This window comes from Callionymus lyra, chromosome 8 (assembly GCF_982586985.1).
Source record: "Callionymus lyra chromosome 8, fCalLyr1.hap1.1, whole genome shotgun sequence".
NCBI classification, from domain to species: Eukaryota; Metazoa; Chordata; class Actinopteri; order Syngnathiformes; family Callionymidae; genus Callionymus; species Callionymus lyra.
This window is the reverse complement of record NC_141825.1, coordinates 22,162,797-22,184,794: the sequence shown is the minus strand read 5'-3', so window position 1 is coordinate 22,184,794 and position 21,998 is coordinate 22,162,797. Positions and strand designations below refer to the sequence as shown.

Here is a 21,998-nt window from a genome sequence, read left to right as displayed (position 1 = left end):
TAGACGGCTTTTATCCAACAGCACTCGCACGGTGAGCTAGTGAACGCACAGCAAGTACGAAAAGAACTGTGACGAGAAAAATACAGTATCTTTCTTTTGACTTGGTCACCTTTAGGTGTGTGTACTGGCAAGAATCTGACGGTACTTACTTACAGAAGCAACAATATGGTATATTGCAATACTGTAGTAAGAAGGATATATGTGTAGTATTGTCGAGTACTTGACTCTGTTGTTGAACAATCTACAGACCACATGACTCGTGAAAGTCGTACTTACTTTCATTTGTTTTGAAAATATGTCCAAACATTAACTTTAAAAGCTGCTGGAGTCGACTGTATCATCTCATGCTCAGTAGCGACTGCTTTCATTTGTTTTGAAACCAAAATATGTCCAAACATCAGCTTTAAAAAGCTGCTGGAGTCACTGTATCCTCTTGTGCTCAGTAGCAACTGGTTTCATTTATTTTGAAACCAAAATAAGTCCAAATATCAGCTTTAAAAAGCTGCTGGAGTCGACTGTATCCTCTCGTCCTCAGTAGCAACTGGTTTCATTTGTTTTGAAACCAAAATAAGTCCAAATATCAGCTTTAAAAGTTGCTGGAGTCGACTGTATCCTCTCGTCCTCAGTAGCAACTGGTTTCATTTCTTTTGAAACCAAAATATATCAAAACATCAGTTTCAAAAAGCTGCTGGTGTCGACTGTATCCTCTCGTGCTCAGTAGCAACTGCTTTCATTTGTTTTGAAACCAAAATATATCCAAACATCAGCTTTAAAAGCTGCTGGAGTCACTGTATCCTCTTGTGCTCAGTAGCAACTGATTTCATTTGTTTTGAAACCAAAATATATCCAAACATCAGCTTTAAAAAGATTGCTGGAGTCGACTGTATCCTCTCGTCCTCAGTCAACAGCAGGATCTCGCAGGATTTTATTTTTCCTTTAAGTTTAATTGTAACACATAAATGAACAAACGCTGTTAATATTTGCATGATACTTGTGAAACAACAAATCCAATTATTTTATTTTATAACAACTTTATTCAAATATAAACTATAAAATAAAATAAGATTTCAAAGCCAAAAATATAAATCTATATTGTTGTTGTTTTTTAATCACAGTACAGGGCTTTCAAATATCAATACAGTAACGTAAAAATATATATCACGATATTTAAGTGCAGCCATTTTCTCTTAGTTCCCTCATCATCTAAATGGTTTTATGACAAGATAATGAGTCAAATGAAAACACCACAAAGTACTCATGGACTCACATTATGAGCTTAATATTTATAAATGTTAATCTTCTCATTGTGTTTTCAAACGCTGTGTTTGTAAGCAGTAATGCTGTGAGTGTTGCTACCTTTAATGGAGAAATATAGGAAAACCTCTGGCAGAGTTGGCTCTTAATTAGGAAATCTGAAAAGCTGCTCAGGGCGCACTTGTGACCTGATACCATGAATCGCTGTCCACGCTTTAAAAAAGTCAACATCTCTGGCTTCCGTGTCTGACAATTACATGAAACTATGAATATATTTCTTATTAGTGCCTATATTTGGAAGCTTGGTACAAAAATGTGGTTCTTTTATAAACACAGTATAGGAATGTTTGTACTCATATGTAATATGAATTGCGTTTTTTTCTTATATATAAAAGAAGAGCGTTGTGTAATTGTGTAAATGTCACAAAATATAATTTGAATTAAACCTCAAACACAGGTTTAATAAAAAAAGATTTTCGCTTGAATATTTTTTCAGCATTATTTTGGAGGAATTGGATTTAATTTTAAAATGTAGAATCTCGAGAAAATAGTAGTAATTTTATTTTACACATAAAAATAGACGTTTTCTTGATTAAATATGTATTTAATAATCTATGCAATCAACTATTCAAGTCCAAATTACAATGAAATCTAATCTAAGTTATGAGTGTTTTCATCAAGATTCTTGTGGACCAGGTTTCAATCTCCTCCTCTGAATTCCGGTCGAAAAATAGTACATTTGTCAAGCTTACACTATTGGTTCCTGCTGAGCACGATGGTGTCTAAAAACAGTGTGGGACGCTGAGCGGAAATCCAAATAGTATGTCAGCGTTGACGCACAAACACCAGTCATCTTTGTAGGCGGCTTTCTTCCACGAGGTAAAGTCAGGCTTGTTAAGACTGTCTGGGCAGTGAGAGGATGGAATCAGGGGGCGTACGAGGATCCAAGTTTGGCGGGTGTTTGACTGTATACAGTGTTATCTTAAAAGAAGATTGATAAAGCTTCGACAGCTCATTATAAAATGGAAACCATACAATTTTTGTCCAAAATCTATTGCGTTTCCTATATTCTTAAAAGCTTTTATTTCACGCAAATTTTAAAAGTGTTGAATGTTTACCACAAAATGTGGGAAATTAGATAGATTTTTGGAAATTAGCACTTTGAATATAGAAAATTTGCTTTAAATGTATCAGTAATATTATACAGCAAGAACAAGGATTTTTATTTATCAAATTATTAGATTTTTTTTTTCTTTTTACCCACTATGTGGGTTGGAAGAAGGTGTGTAAGAAAATATTACTCGATTTTTTTATAAAAACACTGTATCGCACAGTATTTTTGTATTATTAAAATAAATTGATATATATAGTTATATGTATTCGTTTTTTGGCTTTCTAATCATATTATATTTTACCATATTTCTTTTTTGGTTTATATTTCAGTCAAGTGCGTGTGTTAACTAAAGTAATTCCTGTAAGAAGACTGAGGACAAGAGGATACAGTCGACTCCAGCAGATTTTAAAGATGATGTTTGGACATATTTTGGTTTCAAAACAAATGAACTTCTTCTTCAGGAGTCATGTTGTCTGTAATTTCTGCAACACCAGAGTCCTGTGTTCCTCCAGTATCACAATACATCGCATCGTTGACACTGTATCGGGATATGTATCGTATCGCATATACTCATAGTTGGAAGTGCCAACACTATAATAGTAACACAAGCGTTTTTGTGTGTCTTAAAACACAAAAAAAAACAAGTTCAATATCAACCCTTGTGCCCAAGGTTTACTCAACACCAGAAGATCCCCTCGTGTGCGACATTCATACAGAATGTGAAACGACACATGTCCTCAAATCCAGCTTGTGGTTTTCCAACTGGGCTTTTTGAAGCATTCACTGGTTCCTGAATGGAACCCCTGCTGCCCAGGGATGAGTGGATGTGTGGTACGATGTGTCTGGGAGAAGGGAAATGGGCAGTTTGTGTGTGAGGAGGATTTGGCTTCCCTCACCCACGTATGGGAGCAGAGAACAGTGACGAATACAACCCCTGACATATGCAAATATACACTGATTCACACAGCCTGGACACATTTTCTGTGTGTGTCTATGTGTGTGTGAGAGTGTGTGTTTTAGGGAAAGTTTTTGTGAAGCTATATATCTGAAGCAGAGCAGTTTGTGTCTCTGCTTATGCACAATTGTATGTTAATGTATAGTTTATTGTGTGTGCATTTCATCTAAGAGCTGTGTGTGTGCATGAGTGTGTGTGTGTGTGTGTGAGTGTGTGAGTGTGTGAGTGTGTACTTACTAGGATCAGACTTGGAGAATGTGTCTCTGTCCAGCAGGTTTCTGCAAAACACAAAAGATACATGTTAAAGCATTGTAAAAAAAAAAGAAAAAGTTATTTTTTTGTTTTTTAAGCACATGGAATTGATTTGGCTTAATAACCCAAAAGAAAGAGTGACGTGTTGATGAAGCTTCATGAAACAGTGTCTTAGAGTTAGAACCCACTAGAGGTCACTGTCTGCTTTATAATCCATTAAGCATGTATTCTAGTGAAATCTCACGTCATTCTTAAATTGAGGGCGCCATCTATTGAGCTCTAACGAATATGACACTTTTTCATGAAGCTTCACCAATTCCCAAATGTAAAAACTCTGTTATATGTATTTATTATTTTTTACAATAACCTTAAATGTAGATAAACGCTAGTGATGAGTTGATGAGGCTTTGTGAAACAGCTGATGAGGTTTCATGATACAGTGTCTTTATTTTTAAAGACCATTAGATGGCACTCTTAGTTTGTAATCGATGCCACGTTTCATCGAATAAGTAGATCAGAGCAAAAGGCTATAAAGCAGAGAGTGACATCTCATGGTCTTTCTAAAGAAAGACGCTGTATAGTGGTGTTTCATCGGCTGTTTCACGAAGCCTCATCAACACACATCACTAGTAAACTGTTAACTCTGTGTTCAACAAACTTAGATTTTATTGGTAAAAAATTCAACGGTTTGAGGCAGATTTCAATGAAACTTTCTGGAAATGTCCATAAAAGGACAAGGACCCGATTACAGTCTGGATCCAGAAACCTTTGAATGATTTCTCTCAGAAAAAAAGTGTGACTAGAAAAGAAAAAATCAATCAAAAGCCTGCAATCAAATCAATGAACAAGATCTTTCTATGTTCTTTTAGGATTGCTGTAGCACATCCAGTTCTGTACGATTCCATCTACGCCCCTTTGTATATTCAAATTGATGTACGGTTAAACTTTATTTAAAAACTTGATTCTGAGTTTACCTATTTCTCAAATGACAGAAAAATAAAAAATATATAAATTAAATATATTTAAGCGACACAAGCTCGTTCTTTTTGCAATAAGAATAAATAATACAACAACTTTTCTTTGTATTTCAAAAACCAGCAGTTACAAGAGTAGTTGCTTTTTTTTAAGGTTATCCCCGCCATTAAACTATGAATGTGTGCTATCATTATTAAATGAAAGTTTCTTCTTTGCTTAAATGACTAACAAAACTGTGAAGAAGAGAAGCAGCTTAGTTTGATCTCACCTCATACAAACTGCATGTTTAAGCATCGAACACTTCCTGATATCGTGCCACTCGCCTGGAATCTAACAACATCATTAAGACCCATTTAGCTCGCGTCCCCTTCCGGCTCTAATGACATGTTTACCTGCGGATTTTCCGACTCGCTTGACAATTCCGTCGGCGGCAGAAGCAACCACTGGAAAGTAAACTTCCAACTGGAGCCCATTTATATTTCAAATGTACAGAGAAGATTTTTTTTTTCTCCTCCTCGGCTCCAGTGATGTCGGCAGAGTCGACCATCAAATTTACATGAAACTCCAATCCATGTTCACGTGGTCGTGATGGAGGAGTCCCATCACGGAGCAGATGCACAGGGAAGTACGAGGTGGTTAAACAGCTCAGAGGGAATTAAATATGCACTCGGAAGAGACGAACCACAGCTGCCGACTGCCAACATAGGCGGGCGTGGAGGAGCAGCCACGGTCCGTGGAGAGGGGAGACCCCGCCATGTTACGTCACCTGCTCTCTGACAGCGTGAAGGTCTCCAGGGCTTTGAGGAGCTTTAACAACACCATCTGACCCACCATGTACTGCTGTCAGATCCTACATCAAAAACCCATAAGCCTTTTATAGCAGCCGTCTGCAGGAGGTCGGCTGATGAGACTAGAAATGACTAGATCATCATGGAAATATAATTGTAAACAAATATAATAATAAAGATAATAATAATGGACATTAGATTTCCATCATGGAATCATCTAAAAATCCACATTTATTAGCAGCAATATTTCCAAACAAGCTTCTTTCTATTAGGGTTTTATGAAAGTATGGATTTCAGAGAAGAGTTTTGAGTTGATTTAAGTGTGTCTTAAATAGATGTTGGATCTCCATTGTACTTATCAGTATATTTCTGTTTGGACAAAACAATAATTGAAATATTCACATTAGAAAATATGCTTAATGTCCACCCACTCTGGAGATTAAATCTTGTTTACCATAACCACACCCACTCTACTCTGATTGGTCAAACATTGAGGTTTTCACTGTCTTTATATCTGACTGTCGTCATCAATCCTGGAAGTCTCCACATCCAAGGCACTCATTGTATAAAAATAGCAGGTGTGATTACAGCCAGCTATATATATATATAGTTATTTTATGGTTTGTATTTCAAATAAATGCCTTATTTTTATTTGCATGAAAATATTCACAGAGTTCAGTTTTGTGTTGCAATTAAACTTCCAGCAGCTAGATGGCAGCAGCCATTACACAAATTAAACTTAATATAATAAAATTCAACAAGATCCTTGCAATGACTGGGTACGAGAGGATACAGTCAGCTCCAGTAGCTTTTAAAGCTGATGTTTGGACATATTTGGGGTTGTGAATTCCGCAACACCAGAGTCAAGTTCTATACTATAAATATATATCCTTGATCCCATAGTATCACAATATCTCATGTCGTTAACTGTGTATCGTGATACGCATCTTATCGCTGGATTATTGCCAATACAAACCCATCGCGTGGGTTTGTTAGGACAGTCCATGCACAAGATTTCTAAGGATGTAGTCATAGAAAGTCGTTTGCACTTCACCGATCTCGGGACTTGCATCACTGCTTGGAGGGTGATGTTGGTCCAGTTGGCTTGACTGGAATTCCCAGAGTAAGTGGATCATTTTTTATTGAGTGAAGCCATGCTGCCGGAGGCCAAAAGTAAATCGAAGGCTATTTTTAGAATAGAGGAAATAAAATAAAATGGTCGCCAGCATACCCCTTGTTCTTATGTTAAGTAGAGACGCTCTCGTAGCTGAGGTATTAGAGGAAGAGATTAGAGACAGGGCAAAGCTCATGCTTTCCTCATCACTTTCCTTCTTCCCTCGAAGAATTCCTAGTGCTTGAGCTTGAAGCTGGAAAAATGGAATTTTCACCTCACACCCATGGTGGAGATTGAGGATGCCTGCTACTCTACAGCTTTCCTACTGCTCCTAGTTGGAAGAAACATCCCAGTGTAGACTCTTAACAGGTTTTTATAACTAGCAATGGGTTGACAAATCTTCATGAAGCCTTGTCCACATTTGGGGGCCCACTAGGAGGCACTATTTGTTGTTAGATCTTTGCCTTTAAGCAAACACCTAACTGACACTTCCCATCATTTTAAGCAAACAGTGTCATGAAGCAGCGTAAAGGCATCACTAATGATTGGCACTTTGTCGAGTGAAACCTTTAGAAGATCAAATGATGTTGTTTTTTTCCTAAGACACATTTTTGTCATCAATTTATATTTTATTTTAAGTGTTACATTTAAAGTCTTGGGAACATTTTTTTTGTAAGTTTGTGTTTATTCATTGTAAAACACTCTTAAAAGAGCGTACACAAATGGAATAACAACAAAAGGTTTTTCTCTTTCCAAAGTGCAGATTAGGGTTAACATAGTTACTACTTTTGCTGTTAAGTTTATTTTCGAATAATCAATTTTGTGACTTATCTCATCACTTATTACTTTATAAATTTCTGTCTTAAATCTCAGCGAACGAGAGGTTACGAGAGTGGAGACCATTAAGATATAATAATGGCTTCACTCCAGCCAGCTGTAATCACCCCCGCTTTGTTTATACAACGAGTCCCATGAGGTGAAGACTTCAGGGATTGATTACACCTGGTGACAAACCTCAATGCTTGACCAATCACAGCAGAGTGGGTGTGGTTATGGTAAACTTGGTTTAATCTCCAGAAAAATCAAGTGTTTTCAGTGGGCGGGGCTTAAGAACATGTTCTAATGTCAATATTTCAATGAAAAAAGAGTTTTGTACAAAGAGACACATACTCATTCTGATTTTTAATCATTATTATTATTATCATTAAATATAATTAGTAGTTGTTGTAGCGTCAGTTGAGAGCGAAAAGTTTCATTGTTCCATGAAGAACGGTCACGTGACTAGTTACACTCGCTGTCAGAGGTGCTTGTTTGTCTCCACATCAGCATCATCACATCACACTTGCTGCCACTTTTAATTTGGAATATTCCCTAATTAAGCCTACAGTCAAAAATCTAAGAGATTCTTTCCACATGGGTGCAGATGAAGCCGCTATAAAAACAGTTTCGGCCACTTGGTTAGTCAACGACTGTGGAAGAAAACAAATTTAAATAAGACAATTGGTCTGTTTTTTGCTTCCTAACCGTGATGGTCTTTGTTATGTCCCTGGGGATGGAATGTTGGGGCTTTCGGTCGAACTCTTGCAGGGAAAAAAATGATTTGTTTCAGACCCCAGCATTCAAGATCCGGGCAAGTTGAATTCATTATTTTCTCTGACAGCTTCCACCAGGACAATTGGTCCCAACGAGCTGCAGTCTTAACCACCAGTTAGCATCGGCTGACAGGTCGCGTAGAATTGATGGCTGCTTCTGTTGCCAATAAAAAAAAAACTCCACAGTAATGAAACAAACAAGGAAATGAGAGGAATTGTGAGATTTTTGACTCCTCTGTATCAGGGATTAGCTTAATTAATTTTGAGCTTGATTTAAAAATGTATAATAAAAGTTTACTTTTTAAACAATTGAGTCAGAGTAGCATGGCTTCATATTTCATTGTTTGGTGAAGAAACCATAACCTAAGTGACCTAAAATGTTTGAGCTCTTAAACTAGTTTTACTCCTCCTTACTAACTAATAAAGTAAGGAAATTATATTGCCCACCAATGCACGACTAAAATATTTAAACAGTCAAGGTTTACACCTTAACAAAATTTAAATGTGCCTACTAAGTAATAGTAAGTAAATCTATGTTAATTATCTATGTTTGTTCTTCATAAAACACTCCAATCAAAGTCCTTCAACACATGTTTTAGTAATTGTTAAAATCCGTAACCTCGTTCTTAGATAAGGATCTATTCTTAAACGGGATAGTTCACCCAAAATTCAAACTCATTATCTACTCACCATCATGTCCACTAAGCGTTGAGATTATTCATGTATTTTTGGATTCATAGCCAACAATGTATGCCAATATAAGGGGCTAAAATTATCAACGTCCAAAAAGACAAACTTTAAAACATTCAGATACCAATGCTCGTCTGTATTGAAGCCTTGGCATAAGTTATTGTTCCTGCAAAAACTAAAATAGGTCTTTATTTTAAGATTCTTCGTAGCAGAAGCTCCCAGTCTCCCAGTTTTGGTCAGTCACCATGCCAGAAATACAAACTGTTTGCAGACTGGGCGTTGATGCTACTAATCAATTTTTTTAAATTATTCCTGGAAAATTGGAAAGCTAGTCCTGGTTCTAATCGAAACTAGAGACCCAATCACAGTTATGTGTCAACAACATGGATGATGTATTGATTTTAAGCCAACCAGCTGACAGGCGACATGAAATGACTTAGGGACTGACGCTAGAGATTGACACATGTGGGTTTCCGGGGCTGCCTCGCTGCAAAACAAGTTGCTTGTTTGCTTTCAGCTTGACAAAACTTGTCATAGCTCAGATGGTAGAGTTGTTTGCTTGTGGCCTGAAAAGTTGCGGGTTCAATCCGACTTCAAGATGAGTTGGCGGCGTTGTGTCCCTGAGCAAGACGCTTTACTCTGATTGCTCTTGATGGTTTAGCTGGTGTGCTGCGTCGCAGCCTACTCCCATCAGTGTGTGATAGTGTGTGTGAAAGTGTAACTTAGTATAGCTGCTGAATTAGCAAGAGCCATTTACCATTTTTGTGTGGAGTTTGCATGTTTTCCCCATACTTGCATGGGTTAACTCTGGTTTAATAAGGGAACAAGTAGACAATTAGTTACTAAGATTTTCTCTGGGAAGTTACAATTTGAGTTTTTGGATTTCTGACACTGCTTTTGAACTCTCCTCAGATAAGTAAAAAACGTTGTTTATGATAACACGAAAACTTTTCTGTCATCCATTCTGCATCTTATTTTAGCCCATTTTCGCCCACAAGTTTGTCATCGTCACAGAAAACCTTTTTCTCTGAAATCGTCTTTTAAGTAGTTTTGGTAGTTCCGAGGTATGCCGTGTCACTTCAATAACCCTGGACAACAAAGCCAGATTTCCATTATTAATAGACTCTTATGCGGCCCATCAAGTTGAATCAGAATAATCGCTGCAGCACAACTCGCTCCGCATGGAGATTTCCTGACAGACAAAGAGTAAAAGACAACCCCGGTTATCATGCTAGCTGCGGGGCGAGCATTCTGTCGCCCGTCCTGTTCTGCATGACAAGCAAGTGAGTGTCTTCAAGTCGTTGATGGCTAGTGATGTATCTAGATCAGGCACTCGTGTTGTGCTGATCCCTGTGTTGCACAGATGGTAAAACACTACGCTCCGCTGGCTGGGCAACGCCCACCGGCTCTTCTCCAACTTTCAGCCCTTAAATAAATGATAGTCGGGGACAGAGTCGGGCCTCGTCTTATCAAAAAGCTCTTGTAGTGTCCGAGGGGTTTTGTTGGCAGCCAAATTTGATAAACGTCTTGTCTTGTTGTTGTTTCTCACCCTAGCTACAGACCTCTCATAAAGAGAAAGAAGACTGAGGTGTGAAACATGAAGATTTGGCCCGGACGAGCCACCCGAGCTAAAAACCAAGATGCTCTTGCTCAAGAGAAACGGTGAGACAACACATTCACTGCCTTGAGGTGTTTCATTAGACGTTGATAAATCGACTTTATGTTCGCGAAACAACGTATTTGGGAAAACATATTTTTTAAAAGAGTATATACACTTGAGAAAATATGGAATAATATCTAACATATCTCCATTTATAACTCATTAACCCCTACGTGAATATTAACTGTTGCTATGGCAACAAGTATATATATCAGCAGCTAGGATTACCCAACCATCAACAGTGATTCATTGAATCCAAATAAGCAAAAACCCCAGTAACACCTCTTGAAATGCGCTAATGTCATCTGGTTATTGTCAAGGCAACTGCAGACATTACTTTTATGTTGAACCATGTGTTGGGGTATGTAGTCCCACATCGGTATCTTTAGCCATTTAGAGGTTGAGGTTATACCTTAAGACGATGTAAAACAGGGGTCTCCAAACCGGTCCTCAAATTGTCCCAACCAATCAAGAACACCCCTTTTAACCCTGCCTGGGACAAGATCCACACAGTTCCAGCCTTACTTGACTCGAGTCCACTGTACTCCCTGCTACCTACTTACGGACCGTTGAGGTGTTATAGCATAGCGCTGCCAAAACTCGAGTCAATGGTGTACGGTTCTTATCGGACCGACCTTTCTCGCGTTGTTTTTTAAAAAAAAGGCAAGATTGTTTCTTGTTTTGGGAGTTGCGCTGCTTCGATCAGTGATCACCTTTTTCGTGACAGCTTAGCTTGCTTTCAACCAGAGTGTAGCAGGTACTAGAAAAGGTATCTGCTTCGAAGTACAGCGCTGGTGGAAACGCAAAACAAACCGGGTCGAGTCGAATCAATAGAGTAGGAAAGAGCCACGAGACTCATCGTCTCCAGCTTCCTAGTTCTTCCCCATAGTTTCCCAAAGGTGGGACACTACTTAAACAACTCACCAGCGAGGAGTCCAGGATATATCTGGCTCCTCTTGAGGCGAAGGTGGCGACAGCTGTAATCTTCTGTTCACCCCATCCCCCTGTGGAGAATACTCATTCCGGCCGTAAGACGTTATCCAAATGAAAAAACGACAGGGTAATCCAACTGCTCTGGATGAGGCCTGTAGAAACTAATTACTTTCGCCAACCCTGAATCATAAAATATCTCCAAAGTGTTTTCCTACATAAAGATACGGATACAAAAGGACGAAGAAATCCTGCTTTGCCATGGACTCTGCTTTACAATATGTGTGTTTGTGTGTATTAGAATTCTAAGTGTGTCTGGCTGCTGAGGAGCTAATAAAGATCTTCCTCCGCCAGTGAAAGCTCAGTAATGAACAGCGGCAGATCTTCCTGCTGGGAGGATAACAGAGGATCAATAAGGTCAATTGGCTGAGAGAGGTTTCAATCAATCTACCTCTCAAGCACCTTTTCTAAACGATTGTCAGAAAGACTTTCAGGACCATGAAGTAAAACTGTATCACAACATATTTACAGGTTTATATAGAAGTGGTGGGCTGATAAAGCTTCATGAAACATGTTCCTTATTTTTTAGTTAAATCTTTTTGATATATAAATGTTATAGTTTATATTTCAAAAAAGTTTGTATGATAAAACATATAAATATTTACAATTAACATGCATTCATTATATCCTCTGCAAATAAAAGAATAATCCAATCCTGCAAGATCCCAGCAATGACTGAGGACGAGAGGATACAGTCGACTCCAGCAGCTTTGGAGGCTGATGTTCGGACATATTTCGAAATAATTAAAAACAGATACGACTTCGTCAAGAGTCATGAGTCATGCGGTCCGTACTCGACAATACCACACATATAGACTTGTTACTTCAGTATCACAATATATCGTATTGTTGCTCCTGTTTCATGATACAAATTGCATCGGCAGATTGTTGCCAGTACACACTCCTAATCAAACATGGAATTGATCTCGATTTGTAGTTAAGGAAGCATCATATCTGCCTGCAGACCCAGTGGACATTTACCGGTGTGAAGAAAAAAATAGTTACAGCTCTTTCTCTGCTGGAGCTCAGATGCTGTGTCATTAAAAACAATGTTGCTCACACTGAGGTAAATCCTCTTCTTAACACACACACAAAATAAATAAATAAACAAAACAGAGCTTGTGCGCTTGAAGTTATCAAAGCCCAGAAAAACAAATGTTCCTCACTGCCGTGTTGTCAAACTTTGCTTGTTATAAGTTAATCACATCGTGTTGGAAAGTTTCCAAAACGTTACACAACAAACTTGTGCAACACTGAATACATCTGTGAGTTTCAGTTTCTCAGGACAAACTCTCTGTATTTTATTGCTAAAATGCATCACCGAAATGTTATAAAAAAATAAATAAAATAAAAGTTAAGTGAATATGACATCTAATTTACATTTATTTATGTTAAATTACTTTTTCCAAGATGGCTGCCATCTCCTTTCTCCTTTAACAACTTTATTGGCTTTAATTTCCAGGTTATATTTATTAAGAAATTGACCTTTATTGCTCTATATTTATTATACAATTTAACAACGTCGTCTTTCTAAGACACGTTAGCTTGATGCCGGCTAAATGTTTTGTTATTAGCCATTAGCTAACAGTCTTTAGACTCAAATGTATTTTCTTCTATCAAAGATAGGGCAGAGAATTAAACGTGCAATTATTAATAAACTAAAATATAAAAAACATGTTCATGTTATTAAGGATGCTTATATGCTTTTTAAGTATTTGTTGTTGTTTTTACCCCCCAAATTATCAAAATATCTTCGTGGTTATCGAGACAGTTTGCCATTTGAGCAACAACACTCTATTATATCACCAGTTGAAGTACAAAAATACTTTTACTTGTGGTCTTCGCTGATTATCTACTTGGTTATGAGAGCATTTTCCATATTGCATCTTTTGAAAAAATTGTATCCATAAACATGATTTTGGTCATTCATACAATAGAGAGTATATAGTATTTAAAAGCTGCAGATATTTCAATAACTCTTCTTCACTAAGATTATTTTCAATCTCAGTGTACAGTATATTGTACAATTTAAGGTGCAAGATGTATTCCAAACATCAAAGTTTTCAAAGTGTGTATGAATCAAATATACATTGTTATATATAACATGAAATAAACGCTAGTCTTGAGCACTATAAAGCGAATTGTACTGTGATCCAGTAACAAAGAGACGTTTGTTTCAGCGCTCAAAAACACATCTGAGTATAAGAGAAACACTTCCTGCTAGTCAAAGACACAAATGCTGAATTCTGAAATGTCTTTCATTCATTATTCATCCACGCTCGAATGAATATACAGTACATTCCGTGCATGTCTCATTAAAACAGCTTTAAATGAACCCATAAGTGTGAGCATAATATCACATTTCAGAATAAATGAAAGTATATTCCCGGCTGATGAAGTGAATAATTGAAGAACACTCAGATCATCAAAAACTTCCATCCACGGATATCGCCACAGAAATGAAAGTGGGGGGGTGGTGGTGGTGGGGGGGTCTCGGGGGGCATCCGACGACTGGTGATGGAAGTGTGTCGACTGCGAGGTTACCAGGTGAGCTGTTGCCACTGACCGAAGCCCTAATTAGACCTAATGAGTCCTCATTAATGCGGCCTCGCTGGGTGACCCCTGCTGTGCCTTCCGTGGTTTGGACCTGATACCTTTTACACTTTCTGCTCAAAATCTGTGGAGCTAATGAGCTTCCAGGTATCTTAAAGTTGCGTGAATCTTTTTTTTTGGGGGGGGGACAAACTTAGCATTTAAAAAGTGCCGGTTTGGGACCAGGATTGGGTCAAATTGATATGGCAGCTTTGTTTATCCTTCAGCTTGTGTGGTAGAACTACTTTACCTCACGGACTATTAATCGTACTGATTATTTGGGAGTTATTGTGCTACAAATCCTGAGTAACCATTGATGCATTGATATCACACTTACTGTAGTTCGATTAGATTACATTACATTACATTACATTAGACAGACTTTATTAATCCCTCTGGTAATCTCCTTCGGGAAATTAGGTTTCGGGTTCACAGCAGACAATAAAAGCTACAGAAGTTTCATAAAAGCAAGAACAAGAACAAAGGGCAAATAAAAAGAACAAAGTGCAAAGAGATAACAAAATGATAATAGTGGCTCTAGAATTAGTCCGAACATGCTGCGTTTAGCTTGAGTCCCTAATGGTTGTTTTTGTTATTAGCCATTAGCTGCACTTAGCATCTCACTAACGTGAACCAAACTAGTCGTATTTAAAACTATCGCTACTTGAAGTATTGAAGTATTGAGCGAGCGCAGTGTTGACAGTAGACAGGAAGCCCACGTGATATTTACCAGGAGTACTTCCTGTCTGTGTAGCATGTTGGCCTTTAAGCTACAAACTAGCTAAAATACTTGTTTAAATCATTATTTTAGCGGTGTGTGATGTCATCAAGTAAGTAGTACCCGGACCAAAAAAGTAGGACGGATCTTAATAATGAGCTGTGAAAGGTTATCGAAATCTGTGCATCTGTTTTTTATGTTTTAATAGCTTTTAAAGTACTTGCCATCTTTAAGCACCACAGTAAGAAAATACGCCGTCAGTATTTAATATCGTCCTGGATATTGATGTACAGTTGCTAATCCAAGCATCGTGACTTCCCTCCTGTGTATTCAGGCTGTGCTTAACCATTTCATGTTTTTTTTAGCATCTCCTTCACCAGATCAGACCCTGGAACAGTGAGTTTAAATACCATACCCAGGCTCCCCCTCACAAGCACCCGATGAATGCCTCTGATAGAGCAGCGCGAGCTCCCGCTGCGCTTCTTTACAGCGTAAACCTGACCAGGCTTTCTTTCTCCGCACCAATCCTCGTGTCTCCATCACTTTTCCCTCCTTCAAAGTGCCACATTGCCTCTGACACATCGACCGGCCTCGCAGCAGGTCAGCGCCTGGCATCAATACAGCCACATCACAACACATCAATTCTTCGACACCATACACTTGGTACCTTTTGTGCCCAAAGGTCACAGCTATCTCGTGGACCACCACTCAGCCGCTGATGACAGGGTTGCCGATGTGATCGTTCGTGTCTGTGAGCTCAAAAAAAAAAAAAAAAAATGTCACACAGCACCAAAAACATCTGCGGGGCTCGCTGGCATGTGTGGCCGCGTGATCCGGCAGGACTCGTCGTGAGCCAGAACCAAGGTTCCGCTTGAGTGACTGTCAGTCCAACCACCGTTTCCAGACTATTAAACGCTCAATGAAAGTGTTAAGTTAATCAATCCTTCAGCGCTTGATGATAAGTCCATGAAAAGGTTTGAATTTATTGAATGCTACGATATTTTTCAACACGTGTAGTGGAGGGACCCTATAGTATTTAACCACTATAGGGTCCTATCTCCATACAACACCTCCTTAACTCCTATTACAGCAAAGCCCTTCCAGTAGTTATCAGAAAAATTATGTATTCCTCTAGACCCACTTTAGGTACGAAATTATAGCCAACATAACAGATACATAATTGTTAAACTACTATGCTGTACTGTCAGACACCATAGTATTACGGAGTAGATTCATAAATACTTCTAAACAGCAGCGCATAGAAGTACAATAAACACTTAAGTATGAATTAAATTCTTGTACTTGTCATATTTTTAAACAATCTTTTGTTAGTCCGAAGAAAAGAAAATGACTCCGAGGTGAGTCCGACGATCGAAAGTATCAAAACTTTATTGACAGAACAGTCTTGGGCAATCACATGACCAAAACACACACGCCTCATTGGTCAACAGCGGTTCTGTATCCAAGCAGGCATGTTTATTATAGTGGAGTATGAACGCGGAGGAGAGAAAAAAAAAGGAGTGTAGATGGTTTAGAAGAACGTAGAACGTTTATGATTTGATATCTAACACGTGTAAAACGTGTAGACATTGACACCCGGATTGAAGGCGAGAACAGGCTTCATACTGAAGGTTTCAATGCATGAATATAGAAGAGGATTTGTGCTGAGTTGAGGCAGCTTTTGATGGAGTATTAATGGTTATCTGTTGAAGGAATAATGGCACCATTTGGAGGGGGAATGTTTCTTAAGCCGATTGAAAACTCCAAAGACTCGCGTCCAAATCATAATTTTTATATGTACGGATCCGTCTGTCTGACCCTACATCCATCCGCCTGTCTGTGTGTGAAAATGATCACGTCGATACTGACCCATCAGAGACGGTTATAGGGGGGAGGGTCACTCAACCAGGTGAAGGGGGAACGAGGACCCCAATGAAAACTCATTTAAGTCCAATTTTTATGTATTTATTTTTTGGTTTAATAGGAGATTTCAGCAAATTTAGTTAATTGTTAAGGGGGCGAAAAGGGGGCAATAGGCACTCATGAAAGTTCAAATACATCCAATTTTGATTAAATTAAAACCATATGTTTAAAATATGGAAATGAAGCTCCCTTTCTATTGTAAGGGGGCAGAAAGGGGGCAAAGGACACCCATGAAGATTTCAAATATATATATTCAATATCAATTAAATGCAAAACCATACCTAACCCTTGCTTTATCTCATGGTCAAGGTGACTCAGTGGCCACGAAAACAAATATGTTTGTGGTATCCCTTGCTTTATCTCAAGGTCAATGTGAGCCAAAGGCCAGAAAACGAATGTGTTTTGTGGTATCCTTTGTTGTTTCTCTGGGTCAAGGTGACCCGAAGACCCGAAAACAAATGTGTCTGTTTTATCCATTGTGTTGACTATTGGTCAAAATGAACGAACTTCACCACTGCATATGTATTTCTGGAAGCCAGGGAGGTCGTTGTTGAAAAAAAAACATTATTAAAACGTATTATGATTATACGTCTATACATTATAAATGCAACTGTCGGTTTATTGTTGTTGTAAATCCTATGTTGGAATATTTTGCGTTCAAAACAATATTATCGTGGTTCTATTGGCCGACCACTACAAAAATAAACTAAAATACATTAAATCGTAATACTCATATACTGTAAGTCTCACGGGTGGCTCTTTCTATTGGCGTATGTATCAGTGGAACAACATAATTAGCCTCAAGAAAAACAGCACCAGAACTGCACATTTAGATTCAGATACATGTTTTCTAATGAGTACTTTCCACAGTTCATGAAATTCCGTCAATCAAAATGTAATCCAGCCTCAGCTACACATGTGGATCAATAACTAGTTTCATATACAAGCTCCAGTGGAGCTCAAACCAGGAGTCTCACACGAGCACAGCAGGAGGTTAAAGAGCGAGCATCACCTCAAAGATGCTCTGAGAATCCAAGTGAATCCTTCATCAAACTGACTAAAGCTGCAAGAAGAGACGACACCCGAGGTAACATCAACATCTGAGCGACGTAAGCAAGCGAGGGCGCCATCTACTGACCTCAGAGACTATGATGCTGTTTGATGAAGCTTCATCAACTCATCACTCGATTAAACAATGAAGGAAGAACACTCGGTAAAGTTGAGTAAAACCACATCATTGTTTAATCGATCCATTTTCATGTCTCAACTTTGCATAGAAAGTAAAAAACTAATGAAGCATTTCAAATTAAAGGGCAGTTGTTTTCCAGATTATCTCTGTATTCATAAGGAGCGTTAAAAGTATTGGTACGCCAATATATATCAAAATATTTTTAGGAGGATGTTTTGGCTTTAAATCATTTTTAACATTTTTTCAGTTTGATAAAGTGTGTTTAAAATAAAATATTAAGATTTTATTCAAATTAACAATTCACAACATTTGTTCATTTTTTGTGTAGAAATTACACTTCGGTCGCTAGATGGCAGCAGCTTCCTCTACAGCTAAAGAAACAATGAAATCCTGCAAAGTGACTGAGGACAAGAGGATACAGTCGACTCCAGCCGCTTTTAAAGCTAATGTTTGGACATTTTTCGGTTTTAAAACAAATTAAAACAGATACTTCATCATGTGGTCTGTAAATCCTGCAACACTAGAGTCAAGTACTTGACAATACTACAAATGTATCATCGTTAGTACAGTATCACTATATATTGTATCGTTGCCCCTGTTTCGTAATACAATACAAACCCCTGTGAACGCAATTAGTTATAATTTATCATAATTAAAATGTAAACTTGTTATAGTTTTGTAGTTAAATATTATTTATATTTATTTAAAACAATACATTATGACTATTAGAAAAGACCCACTATTTAAAAAAAAGGGATGTATTTGAGGATCTTCTTTTATTTTGAAATCCTCAGTTAAAACAATCCAAGTTGTCTACATTCATTTGAAAATTGAATCAAGTTGATATTCTCGTCTTCCATGAGCCGTTTGTTGATGTCATAAGACAAGAATCCCGGCTCCGCTCCAGTCCATCTTTTTTTCTATCTTTTTTTTTTTTGATCGGTCGGACCCTCTGGGGAGCAACGTGTTGTCCGGCCGAGTACCAGCTCCACCGTGTGACTGATATTGGCACGATATCTGTCCAATCAGGTGAAGAGAAAGCCGCTCATCAGCGTAATGTTTGCTGACATCAAACTTTGAGGGAGGAACGCAAATGTCTGTGATTGCTATCACCTTGGGTCATGGTTATGTTTGCTTTGGTCGTTTGTTTGTCAACACAAAAATGCTCCTTCGTTCCCATTGGGGCCGAAGGATATTGGAAAATGATCAAATTGCGATATTTTTTTTTCCCTAAATGTGATTTAAAAAGCGATTATTGCCTTTTTTTCATTAGTTTCTTCTGTAAAACAAGAATAATTCACATTATAATACAATAAAGAACATACTTTATTTTTCTTTCACATCGGAAAGAAATGTGAACGAAGGCAAATTCACTTATTTTTGTTTATAGTTTACATTAAGAAAACAGACATTTTAATATAGATTGTGTCACCAAATTTTTTTAACGACCATGTTCATAAGGAAGGTTAGTTGTGTTATAATCATTCCAACCATAAAAAGGGACCTGAGTGATATCTGCCCAGTTATAGTAGCTAGTAAATTATTGATTACTATTTATTTATAATTCAGTTGCACTTTTCTATAAATGTACAACGACGCAGGTGTTCAGCTGGCACTGGTCAAGCCTCCGATCCAATGATACGCTGCTGTGTTACAGGCTTGGAAGATAATTGTCGATGCAATCGCTCCTTATGCTGCTGTGGTGGAGAAATTAAGCTCCCAGGTGGATCACTCATATCGTTTAAAGGTTCCCTCAGTGGTTCTTCATCAGCGAAGAAAGTATATGAAGGATGAAAGAGTATTCTTTACGTACCTAATGTTTTACACGAGTGTAAAAAAGCAAAGTGATCAAAGCCCTCCAGGCAGGATCCTTCCTTTCATGGTTTCAAAAGAACAATTATTATCTTCAGATCTTAAAGATGCTGGACCGGCTCTGAATTGCAGATCATTAGGATCATTACCAAAACACACTTCTTTCTCAGAGCCATCGCCGAGCTCTTTATCCCACAGCCACTTAATGAAAACAAAATCCTTGTCGGCTCAGGCAGATTTTGGGTCAGAGGAAATAGAAAAGCCTTTGTTCTCTTTCTCATTGTATCTGAAAACTGCTTTATGAGTCTTGAAGAAACAACGATGGTGGAACTGGTGTGTAGCACAGCTTGATTAACCCAAAAACACAATGAAATGAAGACAATTAGCTACTCAAAGACTTCATTGCCATTTTAAGCAGAGGATCCTTCAAAGGAAAGCTTTAAACAGGGGATGAAAATTGGATAAAAAAAAAGCTTTTAACGTGTCATTGGTTAAACAGAAATTCCCAGCAGAAGTTTCTCTTTAAACTTGTGAGTAGAATTTAAAGTAAAGATGGATATTTAATTTTATATTTTTAAACCTAAAAAGACGTTTGTGTTTCATAACATAATGAAATTTCTGACGAGTTATGATTCATACTAAAATAAAAGGTTGAGTATTGTTATCAAAAATAAGAATCTTCTTTTTCTTTGCGCGGTCATTTCTGCATAAGAGATGATTCTAAAACGCATCATTTTAAACATGCGCTTCTATTGATGCCACAAGTGGTGACAAGAGATACTACAAAATATTATATGTTGTTAGTTTATTTATTATTGTGTTTATCTTTTTTTATGATTTATTATTTTTATTTTGCAGTATTTTATATTTTTAATGGAATATCATGGATAGTTATGATTAATTAAGTTGTTTTATTATCTTTTCTATTACTATTATTACATATTGTATTTGTTATTATTTTTAAAATAACAACATCAACTTAAATTTCGTAATGTGGGAAGAATAAAGATCTATCATATCGTATCATATAAACATTAATTAAATGTTAAGTTTAATTGGTTGAAATCTTGAAAAAAAGGGAAACATTTAGTTACTATTTTAACCATGACAAAGAAGTTGTCATCATTTTGAAAGGTGTTTTTTTTCTGATTTTTGGTGAATTATTTCTGTCCAAAAACTCTGAAATAAATAAAGCGACACTTTCGAGCAAGAAAAATAAAGATATACTACAAATGTATCTTTTCCTCATGGACATGCTGAAAGAAACTCAAGTAAATCACAAGTTCCAAGTAGATTCCATAGACATTATTAGTTTTACTTGATGGAAAAGTGACGTACAGTCATGAAATATGTGCAGTAAACTCGCTTCACAGTGACATATTCTCTCCATCTGTCTCTTTCACCGAGACCCTCAACTCTGACCCCCCAGTCTGGTTCCAGATCTTGTCATCTGTCGTTTATATTTCTCTTTTTTTTCTACTTTCCCCAAATAGAAGCAGCGACTCCACACTCCAAACACGTGCGATCCACCGATGCTTCATATCAAACCATCCTTATCAACGTCACAAAAACGCGCGTAAAAACGAGCACGAGCCTCGCTCACCTGCAGGACACGGTCAGCTCAACTTTGGTGGCAGGTATCGCGGCGGTGAAAGGGTCCGCGTCCCCGATACACGCCATGGTCATCGAGCTCAGGGACGTCACTGGGGTTCCCGCGTCCGGCGCCTTAGTGGCGGCACGAGGGCAGCATGATGGACGGAGGAGGAGGAGGAGAGGAGGAGGAGGAGGAGAGGAGATGGAGGGATGCGGAGAGACACTACAGAGCGCAGGAGCCGCGACTCTATGAGCGCACCGAGGAGGAGGAGGAGGAGGAGGAGGAGGAAGAGGAGGAAGAAGAGGGGGACCCCGGGAGAGAGAGAGAGAGAGAGAGAGAGAGAGAGAGAGAGAGAGCGAGAGAGAGAGAGAGGGAGGAGACACACAGTAAAGACGCGGTAACTACACATCATCCATTATATACTTATTTCTTGCTTTCTTTCTTCTTCCTCTGGGTTCAGGATCTTGTTTTTTTTTTTTAAGAAGATTGTATTATTTTTTTAAACTATGTATCGGTTGAGAAAAATAATGACCACTGTTATAGCGATGAAAAATATTGTTATATATAAACCTCAATGTACGCGTTCAAATCATGTTTTATTTTTATGTTTGTTATTTTATGGTTTACAATATAAATAATTAAATAATTTGATCCATTTATTTACAATTAGCCTGAAAATAATCACAGCGTTTGTGTTGAAGTTTAACTTTAAGCCCTTCAGCAGAGAAAGGAACTATGAGTTTCAGAAAGATTCTTGTGGTGACTGAGGACAAGAGGATACAGTCA

At 37.9% G+C, this 21,998-nt stretch overlaps 1 protein-coding gene across 1 annotated transcript in view; it reads right to left on the bottom strand.

Moving 5' to 3' along the window:
- LOC148074016 (copine-8-like) overlaps nt 1-21,419 on the bottom strand; it is a 79,002-nt gene extending 57,583 nt beyond the window's left edge. The window contains exons 1-2 of the mRNA XM_087797351.1: nt 21,222-21,419; nt 3,561-3,601 (exon numbers count right to left, since the gene is read on the bottom strand). Coding sequence (XP_087653477.1) covers nt 3,561-3,601; nt 21,222-21,304 — 124 coding nt within the window. The 5' untranslated portion in view covers nt 21,305-21,419. The remainder of the gene's footprint in view (nt 1-3,560; nt 3,602-21,221) is intronic.
- Nucleotides 21,420-21,998: the final 579 nt, after the last annotated feature.